The following is a 19,817-nucleotide window of genomic DNA, read 5'->3' as shown; positions in this document are numbered from 1 at the left end:
TCTTACCTTTTAAAAATTCATATATAATTATCAAGCATGAAATTAATGTGAGGTAAAGGAGTTATAGATACTTTTTCAAATTATCAGTTCACATAAACATATATGCATGATCACTCTCAGGAGCAGATCCAGCCATTTTAAAAAGAGGGGTTCCAACTATACATCCCCATTCAAATGCATTGGTTGTCAAAAAAAAAGGGGAGGAAGGGGTCAACCCCTGAATCTGCCACTGACTATTTTAAGGCTGAGATACTTCAACACATGAAATTGGTTTTCAGGGTATATGGTGTGCTTTAACATGATTAAATTTTTGGACTTCAGCACACTTTTTATACAACCGCAAAAAATTTTTAAAATTTAGTCGTATATTGGTATCACGTTGTCTTCGTCGTCATCATCAGCGTCGTACGAAGACGGATGGTTTCCGGATAATAACTTTAGTATCAGTGGATAGAAATCAATAAAATTTTAACACAATGTTAATAAACACAAAAGGAAGGTTGGGATTGATTTGCTTTGGTGAGATTCATGATTCTGCTAACAAGACCATTGAATTCTAAAATCAGAGCATAGACCAATAAATTACAATCAACTCAAATACAACAGCATACTGAATGTTATGGTTATGGTCCCAACAGTTTAGGAATTAGGGACCAAAAGGGGCCCAAAACAAACATTTATCTAGTTTCAGGACAATAAGTTGTGTATAAGTATTTCAATTGCTCTGAAATTGTACCACAATGTTTAATACCATTAAGTAGAAGGTTGGGATTTATTTTAAAGGTTAAGGGGCAAACAGTCTAGGAATTAAGGCCTAAATGGGGCCAAAAACAAGCATTTTTGTAGTTTCTGGACAATAACTTATGTATTACTGTATAGATCTCTCCGACAATATACCACAAGGTTCAATATAACAAAAGGAAGGCTTGGATTCAGTTTGGGGTTAATATCCCTGAAATTTAAGAAATAAGGGACCAAAAAAAGGCCAAAAAGAAGCATTTTTCAAGTTTCTAGACAATAACTTGTGTTAAAGTGTACATGTATGGATCTTTTTGAAATTATACTACAAAACTTCTTACTAGAAAGGAGAGGCTGGAATTGAGTTTTGGGGTTCTTGCTCCAAGGGGGGTTTCAATAAGGGAGCGGCCAAAAAAGGGGCCCAAATAAGCATTTTTGTAGTTTTCAGTCGATAACTTGTGTTTAAGTGTATAATTCTCTCTAAAATTATACCACAAGTTTCCATACTTCATAGGGATGGTAATTGGGGGTTATGGCTCAAATCATTAAGCAATTAGGGGCCAAAAAAAGGGGGGAAACAAGGGTTTTTCTGGTTAAAGGACAATATAGGCAATTTAAAAGCAGTGAAGGGGAGGTAATCCAATTAAAATTTATAGAACACTGTTATATATATGTTTGGTTACTTGATTACCTCCCTTACACTGATTGAAAATTATGTATTTTGAAATGATGATTGTCTTGAGATGTGTAGCTGAAAAGGGGGGGGGGGGGGGGGGGTAAAAATTTTCTCATTTCTGATTTCAGAAATTAAAAAGATTTTTTTTTCTATTTTTTTTTTTTTTTGAGGGGATTAATATTCAACAGCATAGTGTATTGCTCACAAGCATAAACAAAAATATTTTTAAGTTCATTAGACCACATTCATTCTGTGTCGGAAACCTTTGCTGTGTCAACTACTAGTATTTAATCACAATCCAAATTCAGAGCTGTTTCAAGCTTGAATGTTGTGTCCATACTTGCCCCAACTGTTCAGAGTTCGACCTCTGCGGTTGTATAACGCTGCGCCCTGTGGAGCATCTGGTTTTAACCTGTTGAAAAATAGATTCTTTAGCTGAAAAACAAAATAGTTTTACTTGACAAATCAATGGTATATAAATTCTGTTAAAAATTAATTATTTACTTATTCATGAAATAATTCAATCATGTCATGCTCTATGCTCAATTTAACATGGGTTGGCATTAAATTTGTCGAGCATTAGTGTTATTTATACTAGCAAAATATGTTTTTAATCATGTTAATTAATGCAATTGTTTTTAAAACATCTTCATAATTATAGTAATTAAGAGCAAATCTTAGTGTTGGCAGCATTTAAATATTGTCCTTAGTATAAACATGATTCTTTTTCCTTCGGTTTGTAATGAAGGTTTTTTTTAAAAGGAAAATATTCTTGTAAAGTACATTGTAGGGATTGGGTTTTGTGTTAAAAAGCTACTTAACATGAATAGGTGTTTTCAAGTCTTGGACCACTATATTTTTCATTTTAAATTTTTTCTTAGATTCTTAAGGGAATTTGACAACTCATTTATCTCTAAAACACACCAGCTGGTGGGATTTTTAAATAAGAGAGAGAGACAAGAAACTTTTACATAATTTCTTTTCACAATTTATCAATAATCATGGTAAGAAATATATCTGTCCATATTTGTTCTTCTTTCAAAAATTTCTACAATATATTTATGAGATGACATTTTCACATATTTTTTTATAATTTGCTTATTTCTTTGCACATAAGAAAATATTCACATAGCTTTGGTATAGGAATTCTAGAATATAAGATGTATAACGTATTTAAAGCGAACATGCCATTTATGCCTTTTTTTTGTATTTTATTCTGAAGTGGAATCATGGGAAATTTTTCAAACTTCCATCACATTACTTGTTAACCCATTTCTTTCATTATTTTGTGTAAATAAATTTGTCATTATTTATTTATTTATTCATTCATGCATCATTTAAATGTCAAAACACAGTGCAAATAAATGTTTATAAAAATACAAAAAAATCAATAATAAAAAGATGCCCTTTTATGTTCTTTTTATTGGATGGATAATTTCATAGCCCTTTTCAGAGGTAGATATGGAGTAATATTCATTATTCTCTACTACTCATATATTCATTCTGGGTTTGTTTTATGTTTTTTTGCTTTTTTCTTGTTGATGCCTCTGCTACATTGAGACTTGGGCATAGTTTTTATGCCCCCGCCAAAGTGGAGGGGGCATTAAGTTTTACCCTTGTCTATCTGTCTGTACGTCTCAAAATTGGTTTCCATTTTCTAACTTGAGTTTGCCTCATCCAAATGATATGAAACTTATACACAATGCTAATTACCACAAAAAAAACAGATCAAGTTTGAATTTTGGTGGCATCACTTAAACCATTCTCGAGTTATGCCCATTTATAAATTGGGGAAAAAATGCTGAATTTAAGTTTCTGTTCTGTACTAACTTAAGTTTGCCCTTACCAAACATTACGAAACCTATACACAATACTTATTACCACAAAACTCAGATCAAGTACAAATTTTGGGAGTGTCCATTTTATTGTTCTTGAGTTATGTCCCTTTATAATGTTGTATGCAAGCAGGGCCATCATCTGTGTCCAAGGGGACACATTCTCCATTTATTTTAGCATAGGCATCAGCAATCATTGTTAAAGTTGATGCTTACTACTGGTAGGTCAGTTTTAGAGGAACTGCTAATAGCAAATCCATGATATTTAGTATACAGTGGTGTTATACATTTGTAATTGGCATATATCTTGAGATTACTTGACCCTGCCCCTTGTATCATGTAATTTCATGGAGATTATTTGATACTGCCTCTCCTAAGTCATGTTCATGTTCAGGATACCCTTATGACAAGATGAAAATATTTGGTATGCGGTTGTTTTAGTATTGGCTATTTGGCACATCTCATTTGATAGAAATTATTTGACCATTCCCTTGTTTTATTTACTTAGAATTGGCATAGTTTATATCTTAAAGTTTGTGATATTATTAAATCAATTCATCTGTATACTACAGTTTGTGCCAAAAAAACTTTTTCATCTACTAGTGTGGAAACTAAATATAAAAACTTGTCCCTATATAACCATATAACATTTTGAAAATTTTCCCTAGTCCAATATTTAGTAGTCTAGAATGTCTAGGGTATCAGCTTTGGGGTTTACAGTGCAGACTGATGCTGATAAGAAATGCTGAATACCAGCAGCCAGCTTAAGGTTTATTACAAAAGTTATTGGATACAAAATATGACTGGTACAGATAATTATTAATCTTATTGGTCAATTTTCGTTTTTGTCCAAACAGAAGTCATTCACACAACAGTAGGTGAGCTTATTCTTCTTTTGGCAGTGTCAACAATAATTGGTTGTAGCCAATTCATTCTTTGCAATCTTGTCAAATGAAATGGTGCATGTATATTATGTTGCCTAGTTGGCTATGGCTGAAAATTATACCATTGTTCACAAAATTTGTATAAATGTTGTAACGTTGAGATGCAGGTCTTCTTGGTTGTTATTTGTGAATTTTCAAAAGTAGCAAAGGTTAATTTAATAAACTACAGTAATCTTGAGATCCTCTATTGTAATGTATCTGTAACTGATCATGCAGTGACGGATCTAAAAATTTTCATAAGTGGGGGCCCTCTGACTGCCTAAGAGGGGGCCTTTTCCGGTCGTGCTTCAGTGATTCCCTTTATATTCAACCAATTTTTTCCCAGATAAGGGGCCCCCCCCCCCTAAATCCGCCTCTGTCATGCACTAGGGCCACCTAGATATAAACCTAATGAGTAGTATGTATTGTCCCATTGCATTGGAGGCTGTTAGTCAAAACTATTTTTATTGCATTTATTTTCATATTTGACTGTTAGTCCATTAAATTCAGCTACAAAAAAGGAGATGATCTTTTTTGCCTAAATTATCTCTTTTCTCTAGTATAAATTTAAAAATAGAGATATTGATTATGTATGTTAATGTGAAGGCAAACTAACACTAACTATAATAAACTTTTAAAAAACAAAGATATCAGACTTAGAGCCCAAAACGTAGTTCTATAAATAATAATGTCCTCTCATTGTCAATCTGCTCTGCTGACGTTTCAGTCTATGCCTTTACTTGTTGCTATAAAATACATAAAGTGACATTATCACTACTAGTGCAGACACAATATAGATGCTTGTTTTAAACAGCATGAACCGAAGATCACATTTTTGAATTTTGCCACTTTTGGATCCATCAAAGAATTTATACAAGGGTTCCCTCAGCAACGTATAGACCCATCACTACACAAAGCATTGAATTTTACGCCCAGACGTGCATGGCTGAGTATTTATACATCTTTCTCGGACATCCATCACTACAACCCCTCCCCACAAAAAAAGCAAACATCTGGGACCAATTTCGATACAATGCAATACTCTGGAGTTCACCCTAAAGAACAATTATTTTGCTTCGTTGTTTTTCTACCATTGATAATGTAATTTATTCTCTATTTTCAGAGGGAAGGAGAACCCTAACCAACGTGTTGCCTTCAACTTTTCGGGATTTTTGCAATAAAATTACATAAAATATATACAGACTGGTTTTTTTTTTATCGAATTACATACATCTTATATAATTATTATGAATGTCCTTTGCTATTTATATTTAAACAGATTATTTCATTCATTATTAAAGTCATTGATTAGGATCTTATAGTAAAACTTTTCGTATTGGATGTCTATATTCGTCTTCTTCTTCCAACCGGAGTCAAGAACTGACTGTATTAGGTCCCGTGAAAACTTTGCAATTTGTCGGACAACACAGAAAGTTTTCTCTTGGCTATTTACAGTTAAAATGTTTTCTACACATATACAATTAAAACTGAATATTTTTCCTGTATTTTTTCGCGCCCTTGTCCTTTTCTCTTTTTCGGTTGTTGTCTCATTTTCAATTATACCACATCTCCTTGTTTTTATATTGGCAAAACCATTGGCTCTTTAAAAAAAAACTGATAAAGACCGTTGTGTGGTGCATCTGAACTGAGTAGGAAAGGTCACAGGCGGATCCAGGGGCCTGCCCCCTCCCTTTATTGTGGGAAAAATTTGGTTGATAATATAGAGAATTACTCCCTCCCCCTTTTAGGTCAGTTATTCCCCATCCCACCCTTATAAAAAGTTCTGGATCCGCCACTGAATTAAGGTACCACAGTTTGAAGAAAGATTGCTTTAAAAATTTCAGACGGAAGCCTCTCCATTGCCGAATCTTTTACTTACTGCGCATTGGTTATTAAAACTTCCATGCAGCGTTGGTGTATACAGATACAGAGACATATAATATGTTTGTGGTATATACAAAACAAAACGTGGCGCACATAGTCGGTTAGCAGAGACATATATAATACTATGTGTCTATGCTGTTAGTATCACTGCAGATCAGACGGATAATAGATTTCGTGATCAATTTATTCCAGACACTGTTTATCGTTATGTAATTATGTTGTTCTATTTCACACGAAAAAGGGATATTTAGGACAAACACTTACTGAGATTGCAAACCAATCAACCAAATTAGCAAAAGATACACAGCCTTCAACAATAGCTATATATGGGTACGATTTGTCAAGCTATATGCGTCAGTGTATAAAAGAAGGTTAACAAATTCTACTAAAACGACCAAAGATCCACTATCGACATCAAATTGTCCAATTTAAAACTATTTGCATATTAACGCGATAAGATACAATGTATGGCAGGTAGGAGTCGCAAATCTTGATTTAGTCATGATTATTTCAGGGATTCCACAATTCGATTTAGGGGTACCGTAATCTTAATCTATTTATATAGAATTTGTGGACCTCCCTAAATATTATACGGATTTCCTGGAATCGAAATATTTCATTGAATAATGTATAATATCCTGAAGTAATCCAGGTGTTCTCTAAATACAATCATTTTGACTAAATCCCCGCCTCATAAAAAGGCAACTAACCTGTAAGGCACACGAGTAAGAGATGGTATTAAAAGACTTATTTTGTCTCGACCCTTCTTTTTTAAACTCGAACACTTGACATACGAAACTTGCATAACAAAACCATCTACTAAAAAATCTTTTCGGGAAAAACACTTCACTTTAAAATAACGGTACAATAGATGAGAAACCTAGTATTATATATATATAAGTTGTTATATGATATATCATGGTTCTTATATACGTACAAGCTGCTTTGTATATACAAAATACGATATAAGTAGAAAACATAGAAGTGATGAAAGTGTGTAAGGATCAGTTAGGCATAAAAAAAACTAATACATGTATTTTCGCTTACGTGCTGATTTTTTTTTAGGGTAGATAGATAGGCAAGATAATTTTATTTTACAAACATTTCTAAGCTGGTTACTACTGTTAGCAGTCCTTGTTCAAAAATGGCATACAAAAGGTTATAGGGTATGCACTTGAAATTAGGCCATGCTAGTAAGGATAAGAGGAAACACATGTATTATATTTTTATTTAAGGTTCTTTGAATCTGTATTACTCTTTTTAGCTCACCTGACCTGAAGAACTTAGGTCAAGTGAGCTTTACTCACCACTTGGCGTCCGTCGTCCGTCGTCGTCTGTTAACTTTTACAAACATCTTCTCTGTAACTACTGGACCAAATTTAACCAAACTTGGACTATCATCATTAGGGTATCTATTTAAAAAAATGTGTCCGATGACCCTGCCTGCCTAACAAGAGGGCTGACATGGCTAAAAATAGAACATAGGGGTAAAATGCAGCAAATCTGACAAGGTAAAAATGTTCAACAGATTAAGATCTATCCGCCCTCAAATTTTAAGACAAATCCGACAAGCGATTGTTGGGTTGCTGCCCCTGAATTGGTAATTCTTAGGAAATTTTGCAGTTTTGTGTTATTATGTTGAATATTATTATAGATAGAGATAAACTGTAAACTACAATAATGTTCAGCAAAGTAAGATCTACAAATAAGTCTTATGACCAAAATTGTCAGTTGACCCCTTAAGGATTTATAGCCCTTTATATTAAATTTTTAACTATTTTTCTTTTACAAAAATCGTCTCTGAAACTACTGAGACAAATTTAACAAAACTTGCCAATAATCATCATTAGTGTATCTATATAGTTTGGTATTTTTAACAACAAAAATGGTTGAAGAAAAAAGATGAATTTACGTATACTGTAGATTTTCATCAGTTGTTCCAGTGAGACCAGAACCAAAACAAAAACCATCATTTTTCGATCATAGTTTACAACAATCGGTTGTCAAGTTAACACGGAAAGACTGAACCTTAGATTTTTCTTCACTAACTAGTATAATCTATATAGTGTAAATAACTGAAATAACCACCATTTAAAATTGAAACATGTATCATGGTTAGAAATGGTACGGGAACAATCTCGTAAAATTATAAATAATGAAGCCCGTGTGGAAAATCATAAAATCTGATCTGATCGAAGTATTAACTGCAAAACGAGAAAAATACACACAGAGGAAAACACTAATATTTTTAATCGTCAGTTAGAATCTGTATTTACAATGAAAACCGATGATATAATTCCAAAAAAAGGTAGAAAACCCCACCACCCTCTAATGCAAAATAAAAAAAAACCAATGAAGCAGGAAGTAGCACGTAGCTTGTAGTCTGATAACCCTCATGTCCGAATCCTTAGGCAACTAACGGAAAAAGTTTCACAAAATATCATATTAATATTCAATGGTCTCTTAAACGATTGAAAACATGCAAATGTTGCCCCAGCTTTCAAGAATGCTGAATGAGAGGGATATAAACCAATTGACATACAACATATATTATTCGATATTCAGTATGGTTTTAGAAAATCGAAGTCGTGTGAAACACAAGTTATATATGTTTTGTCTTGCTTGTACCATATGGATTTGGCGTAACTATCTATAATACTAAAATTACGAGGTCCAATTTGTCAGCCGTCATCACGTAAAAACGACGAATCAAAGAATTAAACTTTATATATAACTAATATAGTACAAAGGTGTAGATTAAAAATTACACCACTCCAGGCCCTTTTGTTTTCCACGTAATTAATATTGCCAATAATTAAGAAGTTCCGGGTCGAGTCCGATACCGATACCAATAGTATATTCACCTGTTACCGATTACCTTATCTGTACGTTCCGCATCTGACAGGCGCACCACCAAACGGTGTATTCAGGATTAATATGCTATATAGTATTACACGGGTCATAATCGCAGGGTTGACACTACTTAATTGTCAAATTGTTACCTATTGTAGTATTTTAATCAGTGAGACTTTCTAAGATAACAATACGAATACTAAAAATCTGGACTAAAATAAGGCGTATAGGTACAGTTTTCAATTTGTTAGCGGGCATGACGTAAAACAGCGAATCAAAGAATTCAATATTTATAACTACTTTATTAATATAGGACAATGCTGTTGATTAAAAAATACTCCATTCCAGGACCTTTTGTTTTCCAAATAATTAATATTATCAATAATTGATAAGTTCCAGTTCGACGGGTTCAAACAGAAAGATTTGAAAGCAGAGAAAACTGTGTATCTTATAATCAGCATGACTTTATCAGATGACAATACTAATACTAAAATAAGGCTTGCGCATAGTTATATACTTTAATTCAGTCACGGACCCGCGATTTACGGGTGTGTTCTAGTATCATATAAAACTATAGAGGCTCTAAAGAGCCTGTGTCGCTGCATATATTTAACTAAGGTCACAGATGGATTCATGACAGAATTTTGTTTTGGTGATTGTGATTTGTTTGTAGATCCATAGATCTTACTTCACTGAACATTCTTGCTGTTAACAATTATCTCTATCTATAATGAACTTGTCCCAGTAGTCACAATGGAAAATATTTTGTAAAAATCTACAAAAAATTTACATAATTTATGAAAAATGTTAAAAATGGATTATAAAGGGCAATAACTCCTTAAGAGGTCAATCGACCATTTTGATCATGTTGACTTATTTGTAGATCTTACTTTGTTGTGCATTATTACTGTTTACAGTTTATCTCTATCTATAATAATATTAATAACCAAAAACTGCAAAATTTCCTTAAAAATTACCAATACAGGGGCAGCAAACCCAACACCTGATTGTCCGATTCATCTGAAAATTTCAGGGCAGATAGATCATTTTACCCCATGTCAGATTTGCTCTAAATGCTTTGGTTTCAGAGATATAAGTCAAAATCTATATTTTACCCCTATATTCTATTTTTAGCCATGGCGGCTATCTTAATTGGTTGGCCGGGTCATCGGACAAATTTTTAAAACTAGAAACCCTAATGATGATTGTGGCCAAGTTTGGTTAAATTTGACTCAGTAGTTTCAGAGGAGAAGATTTTTCTAAAAGTTAACGACGACGACGGACGACGACGACGACGACGGACGACGACGACGACGACGACGACGGACGCCAAGTGATGAGAAAATCTCATTTGGCCCTTTGGGCAAGGTGAGCTAAAAAGAAGATGTGGTATGATTGCAAACGAGACAACTCTCAACAAGAGACCAAATGACACAGAAACTAACAACTCTAAGTCACCGTACGGCCTTCAACAATTAGCAAAACCCATACCGCATAGTCAGCTATAAAAATGACACATGTGAAACATATCAAACGAGAAAACTAACTAATATTTATGTACAAAAAATGAACGAAAAAACAAAAGGTAACATATCGACTAACGACAACCACTGAATTACAGTCTCCTGACTTGAAACAGGCAAATGCATACAGAATGTGGCGGGGTTAAACATGTTAGCAGGACAGAGACGGATTTAGGGGGGGGGGCCAGGGGTCCCGCCCCCCCCCCCTTTTTTGGGAAAAAATTTGGTTGCTTATATAGAGAATCACTGAAACGTGACTGGAGCGGGCCCCCTCTTAGGTCAGTCAGTGGGCCCCCACTTATGAAAATTTCTGGATCCGCCACTGCAGGATCCCGTCAATGTGACTTTTTCAAGGTTATATTTGTTGTTTTCAGGTACAATAGTTATTATACTCAATATGTTATCTGTATTTGGTGTATGGAGTACTTGCATGGTGGACATATTGTCTGTTAGGGTTTATTACTCAATGCATATGCTGAATTAAGGTTTGTTTCTCCAGAGACATATGTGTATATGTCTCTGGTTTCTCATATTTTTTGAAAGAAATAGCAAATTTTGTTTTGGTGAATGATATGGAATATATTCATGATTTATTATTTAAAAGCAAGTGCAACATTACAGTAACACCCAAACTGACTTTTCTCAAAATGGAGTTTGTTGAAGAGGGCCACAACAGGGGCGTATCCAGCCATTTAAAAAAAGGTGGGGTCCCAACCAAGGACAAAAAAAGGGGGGAGGGGTCCAACTATAAGTAAGTAAGTAATTTTTATTGGTTTGAAATCCAAAATTACAGGATTGATACAAAGACAATACAAAACATACAAACATATATATCATACCAAATTCATAAACATTGTATATCCTTTACTATAGATAATTGAGCTGATCTGTAACAATAACATCTCCATGCCTTATATAATATATCATGTACTGAAGTACGACGCTATTTTAAAACTGACGAGGAAAGGTAACACACGGCCACCGAAAGCTTTATTGATCTGAAAAAAAGACGGTTGTTAAGGTGGGAGATGGAAGCAGAGGGGCGGGAGAAAGGAGAAACAGGTACCCCCCTTTCCACCCCTCTATAATGATTGTCTCTGCAAAGAAGACCATGATGTCTACTTGCCCTAAAGCATCTCCAATTGTGTAGTTATTAAATCTCATACCTTCTTTTCCTGATCTTTTAAAAAAGAAGCCTATCAATATCCACAAAACGACAGATAGAGTCATGCATGAAGATGACATCTGTGTTGATTGGTTCAATATGATGATGTCATTAGTTTTCTTATTTGCAATGTGAGAGTTTGAGTGAGGTTGAGCAGCTTTTTCTGTAGGACTAATAAGATTTTGTGTACTCTCTCGCGATGGAATATTTGAAACATTTGTATTGTTTTGTTGATTTACTGCATTTCTTGTGTTTCACTTTGTTGATTTTGCCTTGCATTTTGTTTTTTTTATCCATGGCTGGATGGGGTTATCCTCACAGTCATATAAAAAGGACTGTAATCTATCTTGTAAGTCCTTGATGACTGCATCTTTTTCTTCAATTTTTTCTTTGCCATTATACCTTACTTCTTCCGCATCTTTTTTTGCGTTATCTATAAGAAAAAATAACTTTTCATTGTCCATATCAGATTCTGTTTTTGACTGTCTGATTTGTGCAAGTTCATTTTGAAGTTCTAAGTTTCTTTTCTCCAAATCCTTTTTTATGGTATTTAAATCTTTCTTTATTTGATCTTAGGAGCTCGTTATCTTTTTTAAGTTTATCTATTGTTGATTTTTTTCCCTTTAATTGTGACTCATACATTTTGGTATCAGGAGGAATGTCCCCATTCAAATGCATTGATTGTCCAAAAAAAGGGGGGTTCCAACCCCCGGAACCCTCCCCCTGGATCCGCCACTTCACAAAGTTTTGCATGGTCACCTCCTTTATAAGCTTCTATGGCATACAAAGTGACACACTTAATCTTCCTTCTCTGGTGCACCTCCAAAGAACAGTATTAGGAGCAATACTGTTTCTTACATGTATCGATAAAAATGACCTCCCAGAATTTTTACAACTCAAAAAGCTTAGACACTCTAAAAAAGGCAGATGACAGAATATTTTTTTTTCTTTCAGAGAAACATTATTTTGACTATTAAAGGGAGCAAATCAATCATACCACATCTTTTCATAGTTGCTATTTTTTGTTAACTAGAGGCTCTAAAGAGCCTGTGTCGCTCACCTTGGTCTATGTGAATATTAAACAATGGACACAGATGGATTCATGACAAAATTGTGTTTTGGTGATGGTGATGTGTTTGTAGATCTTACTTTACTAAACATTCTTGCTGCTTACAATTATCTCTATCTATAACAGTACTTTCTGTGGAAAATGTTATTGAAAATCTTCAAATTTTAAGAAAATTGTTAAAAATTGACTATGAAGGGCAATAACTCCTTAGGGGGTCAATTGACTATTTTGGTCATACTGACTTATTTTTAGTTCTTACTTTGCTGTACATTATTGCTGTTTACAGTTTATCTCTATCTATAATAATATTCAAGATAATAACAAAAAAACAGCAAAATTTCCTCAAAATTACCAATTCAGGGGCAGCAACCTAACAACCGATTATCCGATTCATCTGAAAATTCCAGGGCAGATAGATCGTGACCTGATCAACAATTTTACTTCCTGTCAGATTTGCTCTTAATGCTTTGGTTTTTGAGTTATAAGCCAAAAACTGCATTTTACCCCCATGTTCTATTTTTAGCCATAGCGGCCATCTTGGTTTGTTGGCCGAGTTACCGGACACATTTTTTTAACTAGATACCCCAATGATGATTATGGCCAAGTTTGGTTAAATTTGGCCCAGTAGTTTCAGAGGAGAAGATTTTTCTAAAAGATTACTAAGATTTACGAAAAATGGTTAAAATTGACTATAAAGGGCAATAACTCCTAAAGTGGTCAACTGACCATTTTGGTCATGTTGACTTATTTGTAGATCTTACTTTGCTGAACATTATTGCTGTTTACAGTTTATCTCTATCTATAATAATATTCAAGATAATAACCAAAAAGAGCAAAATTTCCTTAAAATTACCATTTCAGGGGCAGCAACCCAACATCGGAATGTCCGATTCATCTGAAAATTTCAGGGCAGATAGATCTTGACCTGATGAACAATTTTACCCGTTGTCAGATTTGCTCTAAATGCTTTGGTTTTTGAGTTATAAGCCAAAAACTGCATTTTACCCCTATGTTCTATTTTTAGCCATGGCGGCCATCTTGGTTGGTTGGGCAGCGCACCGGACACATTTTTTAAACTAGATACCCCAATGATGATTATGGCCAAGTTTGGTTAAATTTGGCCCAGTAGTTTCAGAGGAGAAGATTTTTCTAAAAGATTACTAAGATTTACGAAAAATGGTTAAAAATTGACTATAAAGGGCAATAACTCCTAAAGTGGTCAACTGACCATTTTGGTCATGTTGACTTATTTGTAGATCTTACTTTGCTGAACATTATTGCTGTTTACAGTTTATCTCTATCTATAATAATATTCAAGATAATAACCAAAAACAGCAAAATTTCCTTAAAATTACCATTTCAGGGACAGCAACCCAACAACGAAATGTCCGATTCATCTGAAAATTTCAGGGCAGATAGATCTTGCCCTGTTGAACAATATTACCCCCATGTCAGATTTGCTCTAAATGCTTTGGTTTTTGAGTTATAAGCCAAAAACTGCATTTTACCCCTATGTTCTATTTTTAGCCATGGCGGCCATCTTGGTTGGTTGGCCGGGTCACCGGACACATTTTTTAAACTAGATACCCCAATGATGATTGTGGCCAAGTTTGGTTAAATTTGGCCCAGTAGTTTCAGAGGAGAAGATTTTTGTAAAAGTTAACGCAGGACGACGACGGACGCCGGACGCCAAGTGATGAGAAAAGCTCACTTGGCCCTTTGGGCCAGGTGAGCTAAAAATAAAGTGTTTGTACATGCATGACCTTTACATAAACTTATTCAGAAGGGGTATACACGTAGTTACAAAACAGTTGTCAGGTTGTTAAAGATAGCATTATACGTGCATAATAAGCCTATTGACGTTCTTCTTATATATATCATGGTCATGATGATCTATAGTTTGATTGTAAACCACTAAAGGGGGGGGGGGAGGGGGGGTGCATGATTTTTATATGATCATGATGATGAAGACATAAATTGATCTATCAATCAGTTTAATTGAGGTCTGTAGCTGGCATGTCAGTTAACTGGTAGTAGTTCCTTGTTCATTTATGTATCATTGTCATTTTGCTTAGTTTTTTTTCTGTCAACTATTATGACATTGGAGTCAGACATCTTTTAAGGTTTATGTACCCTTCTGTAGCCATTTTTTTACGAATTTTTCAAACATCTATTGTATTAAAACTACAGATATAATGAATAATAGAGACAGGCCATTTTGAACATATACTAGGGGAAACTTGATGCAAAGCATTATTATTTACTGTTGCATTGCATTTAATAGAAAACGAGTACTTTGTGGCAAATAAATCAAGATTTTTATAGAAAATCCACAGCCTTTAATACAGACATTTTTGTTATAAAATTTGATACATAGATTACTCACTTGCTTTTCTATGATGTGCTAGTGTTTATTTTTTGCAAAAAGTTCTAAACAACCTGTAAATTCCAAAATACCTCATGCTGAGTCACTAAAGTCGAGCGCACCCTAAAAGGTGTACTTGATTTGGTCCATATTTTTATTTCTTCTAACCAATAACTACATTAATAAACTTGTTTTAAGGAAATCAATGCTAGCACTGCATGCAATACTCCTTTATCTATCGGTCATCAAATTGCCAAACATGATAGAACAAGGATAAAGGCTGTGGATTTTCTATAAAATTTCCATATGTTTAGCATTGAAGCAACACAAGGGTACATAATCCTTAAACTTTGTTTGTTTATTCTAACTTTGGAAAGGGTACAATGTACAGGGGAGGATCGAGATCTCACAAAACATGTTTAACCCCTCCAAATATTATATGTGCCTGTCCCAAGTCAGCAGCCTCTGGCCTTTGTTAGTATTGTATATTTTTTTATAATTTAAGGTTCATGTGGACCCTATGGCTAAAATGGCCGTATTTTCACCTCAAAATTTACTCTGAGTACAGACAAACCTGCGCATCTGTAAAACATTTAAGGCATAGCATGCCCTAGATAAATGAATTTTAAGTATGTTTTATGTTTTAGAAAAATAAAAACTTACCAGGATTTTGCCGTGCACTTTTTTTCATTCCTCCAGAAGGTGCCAAAATAAACTAAGTTGGGAAACAGGTTTGAGAACTTCCCCACAGGTAAAAATTAAAGTGAGCATTTTTAATTGACATGGACATTAGATGGACAATAGATACCTGACAATAATTGGTTATTTAAACTGTGTACCTGAGTGGACCATTTCAAGGTAAACTCAACTGTTTGTTAATTTAATCATCTTCTGCAGAGACGAAAAAAAGTGTACGGCAAAATCCAGTTAAGTTATGAATTTTCTAAATCATACAATGCATTTGAATTCTATTTATCTAGGGCATGCTATGCCTTAAAACTTTTCCAGATGTACAGGTGTGCCTGTACTCAGAGAAAATTTTGAGGTGAAAATACGGCCATTTTAACCATAGGGTCCACATGAACCTTAACTCTTCAAGGTTAAACCCACTGCTGGTCCAAAGCCCAGATAAAAGGGGAGGATAGTAATGAAAACCAAATATTGCTAAAGCGCAAATGTCCTTTTTTTAAAGCGCAAATGTCCTATGTAAAAAGCGCAAATGTCTTTTTTTTAAAGCGCAAGTGTCTAAAATAAAAAAGCGCAAATGTCCTATGAAAAAGCGCAAACGTCCCACGCCGCATAAAACATAGGCTGATGTTTAATCTAATTATGTTACCTGTTGAAATCGATCAGGGTTGAAGTTTTCTGCTTGTGTGTGTCATTAAAGTTTACCTGTTCAGGTAACTAATGATTCTTTTGAAATTGACATTTTAACCTTTTCTTGAATTTGTATAATAAAATTTTGTTTTAATCTCTGTTCATTTAAATTACTTGTTTATTTATTTTTTATGTTTTGTTTCTGCTTTTTTTTTCTTTTGTTTGAATTTTTCTTTGTTTCATTCACTTTTGTATCCGTTTCTTTTAATTTGTTTTTTCAATGTTTTGATTTTGTTTCTTTTTTCTATTTAAGTATTTTTTATTTGTTTTTATTTATTTCATTCAGGTTTGTATGTTTTGATTTTGCTTTTTTCTCTTTTGTTTGAATTTTTTTCTTTGTTTTATTCACTTTTGTATCTGTTTCTTTTTTTCAATGTTTTGGTTTTGTTTCTTTTTTTTTTTCTTTTTTCTTTGTTTTTATTTATTTTATTCAGGTTGGTATGTTTTTCTTTTTCTTTTTATAACTTTTCTTGTAAGAATTTTGTATGATGTTGCAGTGTTGGAGAAAGCTGAGTACACATATTTTGAAATATTAGTATTATTCTTTTTTAAACCTTTTTTTAAATGTATGCATGTTTATTTTTAAATAAATGTATAAATAGGATGTTGTCTCTTTCAGTATTGGATTATCCAGTTATATGATAAAATTATTGATGTGTCATCAGATAATAAAGTTCTTATTTCATTTATTACACTTGCCATCAAAGTTTTTCTAAACATTGCATGAATAATAAATGTAATATTTAAAATTATTTTCTGAAGCAACAGCAATTTTTGAAACAGTTTCATAAGAAAAGAAAATGATATGTGTTATAATTTAATGTACAGGTGCTGGATATTTTGCTACATGTTGAAGACACTTAGGCTGTTTTTGCTTTTTGGTCAGATTGATGTCTGTTTGGCACATTTCCTGTTTCCATTCTCAATTTCATGTAAAATGTATTACATATGTTAAGACAATTCCAACAGTACATTAAAAACTTGATAATTTAACTGTCAGATATTGATGAAAAAAAAAATATACAATTTACATGTGTAACAAATCTATTTATGGATAAAGTAACACTCAATCAACATTTATATTTAATTTTGTATAGTGTAAAAATCTATGATTTAGATAGATCTAATACATTTTTATTTGACAAAGATTGACCTGTCACAAGAACAATGTATATCAACTGATATTAATTTTCTTGAATGTCTCTGTAAAATTTCCCCTCAATACGAGTACATAAATCTACTAAATTCCTGTAGTTTTGAATGCATCCTGTCAGTTTTGAATCGGGCAACCGAACAGTAATGAGATTATACAAATGTCCAAACACTAAAGCATCCAATTCTGTGGGCTTTTCACCAAAGAAATAAGTGTTCTTAGCTAAGCGATCAGACAGAGCCTGAAGACATGCCTTTATTTCATCAAGAACATTTTCTTTTGTCTTATCAATCCAACCACATGCATTCAATCTTGATTTCACCTCCATTTGTCTTTTCCATGGTAGAATCCAACTCAAAGGCCATGGGTGTACGGATCCATATCTTGGTCTTGTGGTTGAAGCAAATATATCTTTGTCTATCCATGACAAATACAGTTCTGCATTGTAAAGTACTGTATGGACCATAGTAATGTATGCTGTCATTTCTGATCGTTCGGTCTCATCCAAATGAGCACTTATGGACAATCCTCTCATATTTACATTTGCCACAATTGGGTCGAATTCTGCAACCAGAAACGCTCCCATCTTTAAGAATGGAACCCTTCCTGATGGAGACATTTCCTCTGCATTTGTTTTCAGTTGAAGATCAAACTTCAGGCCACTCATGCTCAGAAATGTTCGCACTGCTAGACAATTAGAATAGTCGGGAAGAGTAACTTGTTCGACCTGATATGGCTGAAAAAAGGCTACATCCGTAGGCCACTTTTCCGTTGCTCCAATTTTTAAATGCATAACATCTCCAACTAATGATGCCATGATAGTAAGTAACTTGTAGAAAAATCAGATTTTTTTTTACACAGGAAGTTGTCCTGGTGTAAGAATTTTGAAATCGGTTTGGTGTGTAAAATATCCGGAATCGGAACTAATAACTTTTTTACCTTGGACGTTCAGACAGTGCACAGACACGCGATTCGATGAAAATAAAATTATCTAAATATATGGCAAGCTGTTTTGCTATTTATTCTTACTTCAAGATATCTCATAAACTTAATATTATTATAAGATATCTTTTATATAGTTTATTAGATATCTCATATAGTTTATAAGATATCTTATATGAGTTTATAAGATATCTCGATAGTTTATCAGATATCTCGATAGTTTATAAGATATCTTATATAGTTTATAAGATATCTTATATAGTTTATAAGATATCTCATAATTTATCAGATTCTTATATAATTGTCTTGATAAGATATCTCATTATAAACTATATAAGATATCTTATTATAAACTATATAAGATATCTTATCAATTTTAGGAGATACCTTATATAATATATAAGATATCTCATAAAAATGAAATTATATAAGATATCTTATATATTATAGGATATATCTTATATATTATATTTGATATCTTTAATGTTATATAAGATATCTTATATAGTTTATCAGATATCTTATATAATTGTCTTTATAAGATATCTCATATAAAAATTGTTTATTTGATATCATATAAACTTTATTAGATATCTTATATAACATTAAAGATATCTTATATAACGTTAAAGATATCTCATATATATATATATAATATATGAGATATCTTATAAAAAAGAAACTATAAGATATCTTATATATTAAAGGAGATATATCTTATATATTATATAAGATATCTTATATATTAAAGGAGATATATTTTATATATTATATAAGATATCTTATATATTATAGGAGATATCTTGAAATTCGAATGAATAGTAAAACGGGCTTGCCATATAAATATCTTAATATTAAAGAATATATAGGTATTTGATCTTCAAAGAAAGGTGACTATGTGGAGACAGAGTGAGACAGATTCTTCGGTTTGGCCATGTTAGCTAAGCCTGATTTGCAGAGCTAATTTTAGGTATTATATATGTCTCTGGTACATTTTATAAAAGCATGGATATCATCTATGGTATAAGATTGCACAGTAAAAGATTCTACAAAATTCAATTACGAAAAATTGGGGGAAAGCATACGTAAAGGTTTGCGAAATAGTGTAAAACGGTTTGTGAATGATATGTTTTATTTTATCAAGTATTTGGAAAAGTTACTTAAAGAATAAAAATAATTATCTGCTATAAAAATAATGACACTAAGTCCGAAACTAAATAATAAATAAACAGCAGTTAAATTCTTTAATAAATCGTTTGAATTATTCAATTGAGGATTATGTATCGGGCCTTGTGTTGATTCAATGTTAAACAT

General features: G+C 33.0%; 2 protein-coding genes across 2 annotated transcripts in view; one reads left to right on the top strand and one right to left on the bottom strand.

The window, feature by feature from the left end:
* The window catches only part of LOC139481048 (vesicle transport protein GOT1B-like), a 33,986-nt gene extending 28,619 nt beyond the window's left edge, over window positions 1–5,367 (top strand). The window contains exon 6 of the mRNA XM_071264100.1: window positions 5,296–5,367. Coding sequence (XP_071120201.1) covers window positions 5,296–5,313 — 18 coding nt within the window. The 3' untranslated portion in view covers window positions 5,314–5,367. The remainder of the gene's footprint in view (window positions 1–5,295) is intronic.
* Window positions 5,368–17,478: 12,111 nt separating this feature from the next.
* Window positions 17,479–18,448, bottom strand: LOC139481047 (metaxin-2-like). Its single transcript, XM_071264099.1, has one exon. It carries the CDS (start codon window positions 18,376–18,378, stop codon window positions 17,593–17,595), a length of 786 nt encoding a protein of 261 aa, XP_071120200.1. The 5' UTR covers window positions 18,379–18,448; the 3' UTR covers window positions 17,479–17,592.
* Window positions 18,449–19,817: the final 1,369 nt, after the last annotated feature.

The sequence above is a fragment of the Mytilus edulis genome, chromosome 7, assembly GCF_963676685.1.
Source record: "Mytilus edulis chromosome 7, xbMytEdul2.2, whole genome shotgun sequence".
Taxonomy (NCBI): domain Eukaryota; kingdom Metazoa; phylum Mollusca; class Bivalvia; order Mytilida; family Mytilidae; genus Mytilus; species Mytilus edulis.
The sequence above is the reverse complement of the archived record's forward strand: the minus strand, read 5'-3'. Positions and strand labels throughout refer to the sequence as shown.

Coding starts and splice junctions, on each gene's coding strand:
- LOC139481047 (XM_071264099.1), bottom strand. CDS start 18,378: ATGGCATCATTAGTTGGAGATGTTATGCATTTAAAAATTGGAGCAACG.